The sequence below is a fragment of the Danio aesculapii genome, chromosome 18 (genome assembly GCF_903798145.1).
Source record: "Danio aesculapii chromosome 18, fDanAes4.1, whole genome shotgun sequence".
Classification (NCBI taxonomy): Eukaryota; Metazoa; Chordata; class Actinopteri; order Cypriniformes; family Danionidae; genus Danio; species Danio aesculapii.
This window is the reverse complement of record NC_079452.1, coordinates 13,427,040-13,439,770: the sequence shown is the minus strand read 5'-3', so window position 1 is coordinate 13,439,770 and position 12,731 is coordinate 13,427,040. Positions and strand designations below refer to the sequence as shown.

At 36.2% G+C, this 12,731-nt stretch overlaps 1 protein-coding gene across 2 annotated transcripts in view; it reads left to right on the top strand.

Annotated features, from left to right (window-relative positions):
- cntn5 (contactin 5) overlaps window positions 1-12,731 on the top strand; it is a 519,869-nt gene that overhangs the window by 352,923 nt on the left and 154,215 nt on the right. For both annotated transcript variants that reach the window (XM_056477908.1, XM_056477906.1), the window contains exon 9: window positions 5,055-5,157. In XM_056477908.1, the coding sequence (XP_056333883.1) occupies window positions 5,055-5,157 (103 nt within the window). The remainder of the gene's footprint in view (window positions 1-5,054; window positions 5,158-12,731) is intronic.

The window sequence follows — 12,731 nt, the reverse complement described above, 5'->3', positions numbered from 1 at the left end:
GGGGCGAAAGGTGTGAGTAATGTGCTGATACTAAATCTACAAACTGAGATGCTTAGATACTCAGAGATGTGCCGCCCCAAAGAGCAAACCGATTTCTGTTGAAGATCACTTCAATAGCTTTATACCTGCTATTAACATGCCTGTTCACTTCAGTGAGCAGATTGCAATCAGATTGCATGTGCCCAGGGACAGATAAAAAGCGATCAGATATCTGTCCAAATACAATATGCAAGTCTGGGGAGACTTTATAAGAGCTTTACTAAACTACCACTTTAAGTGTTTAAAGTGTTACTGTTGCAGAGGTCAGCTGGAAACAGATGTGCGAGTAAGATCCTATCCCATTTCCATAGAAAAAATAAAATAAAAAATGCTTAATGAAATGCCAAGATGCACATAAATTTTTAAGATATGCATAAAACACTTATGTGCAAAACTGAGTTGGAAACTTTTTATCCGATAAGAAAAAAAATGTGCGTACACTAAGATGGAAATACATTTACTGAATACACTACCTGACAAAAGTCTTGTCGTCAATCCGAAGAAAAGTGGCAGAAAGTCGAATTTTCAGATTAATCATCTGTTGAACTGCATTCAAATAATCACAGATACTGCAGAAGACCTATTGGAACCCATGTGGACCCAAGATTCTCAGAGAAATCAGTCAAGTTTGATAAAGGAAAAATCATGGTTTGGGGTTACATTCAGTATGTGGGCATGCGAGAGATCTACAAAGTCGAATGGCAACATCAACAGCTTGAGGTATCAAGACATTTGTGCTGCCCATTACATTGCAAACCACAGGAGAGGGCTAATTCTTCAGCAGGATAGCGCTCCTTATACTTCAGCCTCCACATCAAAATTCCTGAAAGCAAAGAAGGTCAAGGTGCCCAGGATTGGCCAGCCCAGTCTCCAGACATGAACATTATTAAGCATGTCTGGGTTAAGATGAAAGAGGAGGCATTGAAGATGAAACCAAAGAATCTTGATGAACTCTGGTAGTCCTGCAAGAACGCTTTCTTTGCCATTCCAGATGACTTTATTAATGGCCCATTTCCACTAAGTGGTACAGTACGGTTCGGTTTGGTACGCTTTTATGGCTGCTTCCACTGTCAAAAGGCGTACCAAACCGTACTATACTACTTTTTCAGCACCTTTTCGAAAGAGTACCAAACACGAGAAAGGGTACCAAAAGGCGGAGCTAGGCGTGCAGCTGAACGCTATTGGTTTACAGAGATACGTCATTCGTTCACGCAACAAGCCAGAATAAAAGCAAAAATATACAGCTGACGAGTCGAGAGATTACAGCATTGTTATATATACATATAACATTATTATATATACATATAATAATGAGCCACGGTCGACCCGGGCTCAAACAAACCTTGTCGCGGTCTTGATGATAAGCCACAAAGCTAAAAAGAAGAGCAGATTTTACCCTGTGTCCCTTAGTTTTTTCACGAGCCAGTCTGGAGCGAGCGGTTTCGCTTTCTTGTTTGCGCTCGCTGTACCTTTCTTGCTTGCTGTACCAGTCAGTGGAAACGAGCCATAATACGTTATTTGAGTCATTGCAGAGATGTATGTATGCAGTCCTCCAAGCTCATGGGAGTCACACACGATATTATTTTTTTCACTTCATCATGACTTTATATTCTATACTGGACATTATTTCTGTAAAAGCAAAGTCAGAACTTACTGTCCTAATTAAATCATTAAAAATCAAGGCATGATCTTATTTTATTTTGGTAAAATAAGCGTAATCTATAGAGGCCTTTGCCTTTCAAATAAGCCACTTCTGATACCAAATGATCAAATAGAAGACAAGTTATCATTTGTTGTTCCTAAAAGTTGGATAGATGACAAGACTTTTGTCAGGTGGTGTAAATTCTTGCATCCGCATAAAAATATGATTGTTTTTTTTTTTTTTTGTCAGAACATGTAATGACAAAAATGTGCATGATGAGACTGCATTAACAGACATTCAACAGTTTATTGTTCATTTTAAAATCCCTTAACCAAAGTCTGTCATCAAAGTATTGCTATTCACGAAATTGTCTTGAATTGGCATTTTATGCCTCCAAAAGTCACTGCGTTCATTGAATTTTGTCTTCCGAGGCACAAGTATTTTATTATATAAGATAAAAGACCCACAGTGATTCTCCTACACTGTAAAAAATGTTGGGTTTCACACAGTCGATTTGTCAGATCAATTAAGCTGTCCATCCAGAAAACACATGCATTTAGTTTCAGCTCAATTTAAATAAGTTTGAGTGTATTTTTTTGAGTATTGCAGTAATTTCCATTTTTCTTATTGATATTTGGCACCATTTTATCAGGCAGTGATGATTTTTTTTTTCTCTTTGACTCACTGGATGGAAACGGTGCTTCATTTGGAAGTGTTTTATGTGATGTTCCAGTTTTGAAAGTCTAATTCGCATCTTTGAAATGAGTTTAGGAATGGAGCAAAACTCTGTAAGACTGGAGCGCTCCAGGACTGAAGTTTCCTATATCTTTCCCACTTTGTTTGGAGGCCTGTCCAATCTACCCCTGAAACTGAAAGAGATTTAAAGGAATAGTTTAACCCAAAATAAAAATGTTCTAATCATTACTTACACTAAAGTGGTTCTGAATTCTTTCTGTTGATCACACAACAAGATATTCTGGAGAAAGCTGGAAAGCCATTGACATACTTAGTAGAAAAATACAATGCAAGTCAGTGATTTCTAACATTTCTTCAAAATATCTTCTTTTTGAGAAAAAAAAATTGAGAAGTAGATACAGAAGAAATAATCTCAATCAGGTTTGGAACAAGTGGAGGGTGAGTAGATGATGGCAAAACTGCCATTTTTGGATGAACTATTCCTTAATACCTCAAATGAACACACAAAATACTCTTTAAAAGGCAGGGGATTAGAGGTATAAATGTGATTCAGTCTAAAACCTCACCCTTTGGTTCACTAATGACTGACAAAAGAGTCTGTGGTCTTTAGTATCCTTTGGGTAACACTGGTCTCTTGGTGCCATGAGGTTTAGGGGTTGAAAATCTTTAGCATGCTTATTAGTATACAAAACTCATGTGCCAAAAATGCTCAGTGTTATGTACGTAAAACCTACGGCAGGGATACTGGTGCAGTGACCCAGATGGGGGTGACCTAAAAACTCCCCTGTCCTCAAGAGAAGCATTAGCGACTGTCACTAGAGGCTGTGGTCTTTAGCATCCTTGTTATTGCACTTGTTATTCCTATGCTAGAAAACTGGTTCCAATAACACTAATGATGGTTATTATAACCAGTGGAGTTACATTGGCACTCCTCCACCACTTCTTGGAGCAGAAGAGACTGGGTTTAGGGAACTGAGTGTAAAGGAAATCGAATAAACCTCATGCCAACCATAACCAGATGGTGCCGTGACCCAGACTGAAATGAGGTTTAGGTGTGGAAAATGTATGGAGTGTAACGGAATCCACCTAATAAGAGCTGTGCGTGACTAAACCTCACTCTCCTAGCCTCAAGAGGTGCATTAACAACTGACACTAGAGCACATAAGAGTGTGAATTTAACCCTTGACATGTGCGATCATGCTGGTATGATCGGTCTAGTCTGGTCACTGGAGTGTAAGATCATAAACCACTGTGAGAACTGTGCATTATGTGGTCAATTGTTCATGTCTGTCTTCCTCCATTGGCTTCCACTGAGCCGTATAAGAACGCATGCAGTGCTTGTCATCTTTTTTTTGCTTGAATCATGTAACTTTTTTGTTGTTTCAGATACTTATATAAACAGAGGTACTAGGCATTACGTATAGTTGTATAAGTGTATTGCATGTGAAATGTGTAATAAATCAGTATCTATAATAAATTGCTGCCAAGTTTAATTCATATTCATTCTCAGGAATAAATTGGAATTATGACCCATTTAACCTCATGGGACCACTGTGAACCGATGCTGCTTTATTTAGAACATGAGGCATGTTATGTGTTATTTGTTTTATTTTTTTTATTTATTTCACCATAGTTAAACTAGTCGGAGTTTGGAAATAGTTAACTAAGGCTGCAAATATTTGGGCAAAATATATATAAAAGGTCTTAAAAAATTATTTTGATTAAAAGTAATTGTTTTTCATGTTTTAAAATATTATTTAAACACAATCCATTTGAAATAAAACGAACAAGATGTGCTTTAACTGCAGACTGTCAGCTTTAAATGAGTGTATTTACATACAAATCAGGTGAACGCTGTAGGAATTATAACAGTTTGCATATGTGCCTCCCACTTGTTTAGGGTCCAAAAGTAATTGTTTGTTTAATTTCAAAACCATTGTGTTGATATATAGAGCCAAAAATGTTAGAATTGTGTCGATGTTCAAATATATATGGACCTTACTGTATAAGCTATTTTTAAATATGTCAATTTTATTTTTAAATTATGTCTTGAAAATCAGATTTTTCCTCAGTGCTGATGTGCTTTCATTTTCTCCGTCTCACTTGCGGCAGATTCAGGCTATTTTATAAGCAACCCTGGCAGAAAAAAAATACATGTACATTTCAAATAAAATATTTTAATATTAAAAAGGAATCATGAGTTTGATCCTATCCATGTCGTAACGAATACCCTTAAATAATGTAGTTATTAGTTGTCCGCAAGCATCAGTGATTATTGAGTTTGAAGTAAGATTTTTTTTTAATTAATTGAGATAAGAAATATCATTATAGCAACACTTGTGACTGCTTTTGGAAATAACGCTCGTCGTAGATGTCACAAAACGACTGATCATGAAGGAACGTGTAGTCTGGCACATTTGCTACCCACGACAAGTTAAGATTTTATCAAAAAAAAATCGCATAATAGTGATTTTTGTAACCGACAATAAAAATCGTATGATCTGACCAGCGCTTAAATACCATCACATTAAAATCTAATGTGAGGGGGGGGAGGTTAAAACTTACGTGTAAAAAGGTTAAAACCAATTAAAATATTTAAGATAAATGTTGTGTAGCCTTTACATGTGTAAAATTATGAAGTGATTTACATTTGTGTCTTTTTTCCTTGATTTTTTAGGAGTAATGGGGGAGTATGAACCTAAAATCGAAGCACATTTTCCCCAGACGGTACTGGCAGCCAAAGGCGTCACCGTGAGGCTGGAGTGCTTTGCCCTTGGGAAGTAAGTCTACTGGCACAACCCCTCCTCCTCCACCCACCCAAACTGACACTGAGCCACCTGAAGGTGCCTTTCCATCACACAAAAGCAGAAAATTTAGCGCCAGCCCCCGAAACACCTCTTTTGCTGTTCAAATCGTTAATAATCATAATCACGACCAATTTAACCAGTCAAACCACTTTCTTTTCAGAGTAGCGAGCCGAATGCGTTCTCCAGAGATGAGCTGGCACCAGGAGGATAGCTATTTTTACTCCTAACTGTTAAATGAGCTCTCTGCAAGTATTGAACTCTGCGCCATAACTGATATAGTGGCAATTTTGCTGTGATTGGTGTAGAAACAGCGCTGAGATTTGTCCCTCGGGAGCTGTATATTCTGGTAATAGTTGTACAGGGCAGCAGAAGGTGAGGGCCAGGGGTTGTGAGATTGGAGAGTCTGTACGTGCCATTGTTTGGAGGATGCTTTTAATATCTGTTCTGTTCACATATGGTCAAGGATAGCACAGCGAGAAATGAAAGTGGCCAGTGCAGACCCTGAGCCGCGAGGCAGAAAAGCACTCTGACATTCAGTCAGCACTGCAAAACTGCCTTTAAATGATGGACAGACAAGGCTTTTTTTTACTATAGATGATTTAGATGCATTTTGCCGTGGCCTGCTGCTTGCTTATATATATATATATATATATATATATATATATATATATATATATATATATATATAAAGAGATCATGTGGAAAACAAACTTTCCTTGAGCAGAAATATCTGGTGTAACTTTGTATTTAGTTAAAACCAAATGTCCAAGGGCTGTGAAAGAAGCAATCTGGCATGCTAACCCTTATCTATTTCTCTTTATTAGTCACCCTTACATGCAACTCTCACATAGTTACGCACTGAAGCTAAGCAGGCTTGCGCCTGGTCAGTACCTGAATGGGAGACCACATGGGAAAGCTAGGTTGTTGCTGGAAGTGGTGTTACTGAGACCAGCAGGAGGCACTCTACCTGCTGTGTGTGTGTGTCCTAATGCCCCAGTATAGTGCAGGGGACTGTATACTGCTCAGTGAGTGCCATAATCTCAGATGAGATGTTAAACTGAGGTCCCCACCCTGTGGTCGCTAAAAATCCCAGGATGTCCTTCGAAAAAGAGTAATGGTTTTGCCAAATTTGCGACTGGCCTTTGTCCATCATGACCTTCATCACTCTGTCTTCTCTTCACCAATCAACTGGTGTGTGGTGTGTGGTCTGGCATAATATGGCTGCCATCGCATCGTCCAGGTGGATGCTGCACACTGGTGGTGGAAGTGGAGATTCCCCCCAATGTGTAAAGCACTTTGAGGGTCCAGAAAAGTGCTATATAAATGTTAGGAGTTATTATTATTATTATTATTATTATTATTATTATTATTATTATTATTATTATTATTATTATTATTATTATTATTATTATTATTATTATTATTATTATTGAATTGTCATATGACATAAGATCATAAATAATTTAAGCCACTTTTTTTACTATTTGTTTGTTTCCATTTACCTCATATAAATAATATTTTTAAATAAATATGCACATATGTACATGTATGTATATTATAGGATGTACAGTAATATGTATATATAACATATTATATGAAAATTCTCATTTAAAATGCTCTTGCATAGTTTGTTGTTTTATTTTGACAGCCTAATAAGAAAAGCATAGCATCTATAGAGATAATGTTTATTAATTTATTATTAATAATTATTTCTTTCAATTCCCTGCTTTAATTGTATTCATCAGTGTCAGCTTACATCCCCTTCACGATCCTCAGTTTGTAGTTTAATAAAAGTGATATGCCGTTTTGCATAAAGGAAATGCATTTCTGCATTTTAAATACATAATCCGGTGTCATCGTGCTGTAATTCTATTTGCGTTTGCTATCTGTGATGAATAATTCAAACGCAAGCCCTATCAAGCACAAACACCTTCGAAGCCAAACTGCTCTAAGAGCCCAGTAATTGTTTACAATGCCTTCAAGGACCCCTTTGTGAGGAAATGCCGTTTACAATTAATTATCCACATTAGAATAATAAGTCATTACTTAAACCCAGACATTAATCTAGGTGTTCTTGCTGCTTCAACTTTACAGATTGTTCAGTGAATGAAGAAATAACTGAGATTTCACCAGTGGCTTTTCCCTCCATTCGCAGCTCATTTAAGGCCGAAAGCAAATCTTCTGGTGAACTTTAGGCTTCGTCCCACTTATTCAGAAATAAATGATTTATCAGCACATGTTATTATGAAATGTCATTCTTTATAATGAACTAAACAGAATAAAGAATCGGATGCAGTGTCATGTTGTCAATCACTGTATGACAAGCTAGCAGCAGGAGAGTAGTTCCTGGAATTTTTCACCACATTTTAGTTCCATATCTGACAAATGTCTTGAAATATCTGTCCCTGGACCACCAAAATGAAGTCTTACTGGACTGGTAAGTTTTTGGCAAAAGCCTCAAATACATAGTATGGGTCAATATTATTATAATGGGTCAATATTATAAATGTATCTCTTTTGCCAAAAAGCATTAGTGTAATAATTAGAGATCGAATTCCATGAAGATATTTTGTAAATTTCCTATACAGTATATTTATTGATTGATTGCTTGCTTGCTTGATTTATTGATTGATTCATTGATTTTTATTTATTTATTTATTTATTTATTTATTTATTTATTTATTTATTTATTTATTTATTTATTTATGTTTTATTTTATTTTTTTATTATTAGTAAGGTGTATTGCCACTTAATTTAAACAACTTTAAAGGGGACCTATTATTTACTGCTCAATTATTTACAATATTACTGTTTTTACTATAATGATATAGTATTGAATATACTATACTGTTATAAATGCATCCCATGTGAGCATAAGAGATGTTCTATTTTTTAAAAACATGAACTAGCTGTGACATCTCCAGATGTTTGAATAAGATCAGTCCAACTTTATAGATGGCTTCAGTGAATGAAGAAATGGCTGTGAAATCACCATAGACGTTTTTGCAACCTTCGCATCTCGTTTATAATTAATCATGTGCTTATTATTTTTAGAATATTATCATAAACCGTGACAATTACAAAGACTACAGTATTACTACTATAGCTACAGCTGTATTACTACTGTTTTCTATTATTTTTGTTTTTTAGTTAGCCACTCCATCCTTAAATAAATAAATAAATTATTTAATGAATTAATAATTTAATTAATAAAAAAAAAAAAAAAAACATCAATCCTTGAATCAAACAATGACATTTCATAGCAATTGCATTATTTTTTCTATAAGACCAAATAATGGGAAATATCAAGTGCTTAAAACTACCGGTGGTAACCTTTATGCCTATATATATATATATATATATATATATATATATATATATATATATATATATATATATATATATATATATATATATATATATATATACACACACACACACAGTTGAAGTCAGAATTTTTTTTTCTTTTTTAAATATTTCCCAAAGTATGTTTAACAAAGCAAAATAATTTTCACAGTATGTCTGATAGTATTTTGTTCTTCTAGAGAAAGTCTTATTTGTTTTATTTCAGCTAGAATAAAAGCAGTTTTAATTTTTTTAGTAACCATTTTAAGGTCAATATTATTAGCCCCTTTAAGCTAATCTTTTTTTCAACAGTCTACAGAACAAACCATTATTATACAGTAACTTGCCTAATTACCCTGACCTGCCTAGTTAACATAATTAACCTAGTTAAGCCTTTAAATGTACCTTTAAGTTGTATAGAAGTGTCTTGAAAAATATCTAGTTAAATAGTATTTACTGTCATCATGGCAAAGATAAAAGAAATCAGTTATTAGAAATGAGTTATTAAAACTATTATGTTTAGAAATGTGTTGAAAAAATCTTCTCTCCGTTAAACAGAAATTGGGGGAAAAAATAAATAGGGGGGCTAATAATTCAGGGGGGGTAATAATTCTGTAATCCATTTTTAAATTTTATACTGGAACCTCGATATCTGCCATAAATGTTTGATGCTAAAAATAAAAAAATGTACAGTTTAACAGAGTCTTTTTTGTGTCATTATGTAGTTAGAATCCATAGAAAATGTTCTGACAGCTCTCTACAGTACCTCATTTATGGCAGATAGCAAATCCTGTGCTGAACTTTAGGCCTCATCCCACTTACCAACAAATAAATGATTTATCAGTTCACATTATTATGAAATGTCATTCTCTATAATGAACTAAACTGAGCGAAGAAGTACTTTTAGTGTCACACTGTCACTCAGTGTGTATGACAAGCTAGCGGTGGGGTCGGCTGAGGGCTTGGCATTGTGTGCAGGGAAATGCTGAGGGTTTATTGTCAGTGGCGCAGGCGGTCGGCCTGAAATGTCTGCAGGGATGCTTTTCAGAGGCGGCATTGTACCGTACACTTTCAAAGGCAAACTGCCAGCTTATAATGGTGAATGGGTCTGGTGCCCGAAAATGTTACCGGGGTGACAAGAGGGACTGCTTTCATGCACGCTGACATTTTGTTGAAGGTGTAACCTTTCTGGATGCTTCTCACACCATTTAAAGAAGAATGGTCAGGTGTTTTGGTATGAAATGTTCTATTCAGATGATTTGCGCTTGAACATTTCATTTACTTTTATTCATAAGAATTTATTAAGCTGTAAGATTTATTGACGTTTAGAAGGGGAAATATTTAATTTATTTAACATTTTATCTTCTTAGTCAGCGTCAGGATGTGGACTCACGGTGATGCTGTTTTTCACATGTCAGTGTTTATGAATAGGTTACATCAAAAAGAACAAGAGTAATCTTGACAAACTATACATCAGTCTAAAGCTACAACTCTCAAGCAGTGATTGTAGCTAGTTGTTTTTCAATGGGAAGCTCATAAAGAATGTATTTGCTAAATTTGTGTAAGTTGAACAGAAAATGCTCTTTAAATATGTAGTAAATAGCATTGTAATAACTAGACACACACACATTAATTTTTGTACATAACAGTTTATTTTGAATGGTAAGAGTCCACAGAAAAACATCCCATCTAACGCAATTAGAATCCCAATTCTATTTTTGTACCCCTTCCCCTTGGCCCTTGAAACAGAGTGTGAAGGGAAGGGCTTCTAAATTTACCCCTAAGAAATCAAACACCACTACAACACTTGCACACGTCACCATATGTCATTACGATCTCTTACTTCAAATGAGATCAGACGATTGCGACTGCTATAGTTATTCTAGTTGCGTTATTCCAGCTCCGCACCTTCAGCTACGTGAGCAAAGCTGTGGTCGCTGAGTGCGTGAAGTGTCCATCATTCCACACTTCATATTATCGGTTGAATGAGTGCATCATCTAGGTAATTAAAGTGGACTTATTATTTTTGGAGTTTTCAGTGTGAACGCATTACTTACATATTTTATACTACAAAATGGTGTAGAATAGTGCATAAGTATGAGATTTGGGATGCACCTCTTGATTAGTTGGATTAGTTGTGTTTGATTAGGGTTGGAGCAAAACTGTGCAGAGCTGTGGCCCTCCAGGAATTGAGTTTGAGACCTATGATTTACATTCTTACAAACCCAAGTTAACTAGTTAAACTAATTAACCCAGTTAAATCTTTTAACTAAACTCTAGACTACTAGTATCTTCCAAAATAGCTAGTAAACATTATATACCATCATCTTGACAAACACTAATGAAATGAGTTATTATAAATTAGTTATAAGATTAAGATTGCCATGTCATTTCCTAGCAGGCACAGGACGTCATAATGACGTCAGATTGACAGTGTACCCCAATGTCGTGAGACGTTGCATTTTGTTTAGAAATAAAATCGGGTTGACGTCAGAACCCACTGTAAAAATCCATTCTATTGGCCCAACGACGGAATTCAATGAATGGTCGAAGGTTAAATGCGTGTAAGACTTTTCTATTGCTAATTCTGTTTTTTATTAGAATTTATTTACTTATTTATTTCCAGCTTGGAATTTAATCTGACTCCAATTTTAAGTGATCATTAAATTTAGACTGTGTTTCTAAATAGTAACATATCACATTCATCACAAGTTAATAAATGTGGATATTTTATTATTTTAGATACACTATATTTTTATTTATTCTGTCATTGGGGACCATGCGTGGCCAATTTCACATGCCTTTTCCCAGGGGCATAGCAACCGGGGGGGTGGGGGGATACGTCCCCCTCACTTTTAGAGACAGACCATTTAGAAACAGGTGATTAATAATTATATGAACCTAAACTTTTGAATCTCATTCAGCCCCAACACACAAAATGCTACCTTCTCCATTCGGTTTCCCCCACAGTCCAAATTCATGTGGCCAAAGACCTGTGGTATAGGTGAATTGAATAAAGTAAATTGTCTTAAGTGGATGAGTGTGCGTGTGAATGAGTGTGTATGGGTGTTTCCCAGTGCTTGGTTGTGGCTGGAAGGGCATCCGCTGCATAAAACATATGCTGGAATAGTTGCTGGTTCATTTCGCTGTGGTGACTTCTGAAATAGAGGCTAAGCTGAAGGAAAATGAATGAATGAACATCTGAAATAAAGGAATTATGGCAAAGTTACGCTTGTAATTGCGTCAACCTTGGATTCCTAATGTAAACTGTTGGAGACTTCAGCAAGTTTCCTCACAGACCTGTCGTAATTTAAACTGACAGGTCACAAACTTCATCCTGTGTGTATAAATGTCCTTGTTCAATGTAAGCGGATGTAGAGGGGCAGAAGGACTCAGAAATGCTATGTCTTTATCGGACGGGGGCTGGGGGGGTGCGGATGATTGATGGCGGCACTGGGGTTTTCCTCGGCGTCACTTTTCCATCGTTGGAAGGCTGTGAAATGGAGCTGTCACCGTGTAGCAGCGCTGATCGTGTCTGATAGAGCGGGTTATCTACACGCGGGCGGCGCACCTAGGAGGTCATATCGCATGCCCGCTGCTGCCGCAAATAGGGATGGATGGCAGTGTACAAACACTGCTTATCTGCACAGCTATCAAGACGTTTATTGTGTTTCCCAGTACACAGCCACTTACAGACTGCTGCCGTATCAGATTGTCCTGTTCGTACTTTCAAAGAGACCACGGGTATCAGCTTTACAAATTAGCACAGATACACGTTTCGAGCGGAGATAAAGGAATTGCTTTTTTGAAAGTGGTTTCTGTAACATGAAGTATGGCCTTTTTTAGATTGTGAGCATCCTCAGATAGATTATAATGCAACAATTGGGTTCTGTGAGGTTGATAAAAGGTGTTTGCTTGGTTTTTTTGTGAAATGCACAATTCAGAGCTTCAGTTCAACTTATTTATGTGTAAAAAAAGCTGTAGTGTTGGGAGATGTTGAAATCTAGCAATCAGAATGAATCATGTTGTGTTTCAGACCTTGCCAACACACTGGAATGAATATGTGGTACATGCAGTGATGCTCACTCCTAAGCTAATATAACTCCTTAAATTAATTAAAGGGCTCTATTTATAAAGGGCATCGTGCAAAAGCATTAAGGGCATGTCTGAATCCACTTTTGCTATTTTAATGATGGAAATAT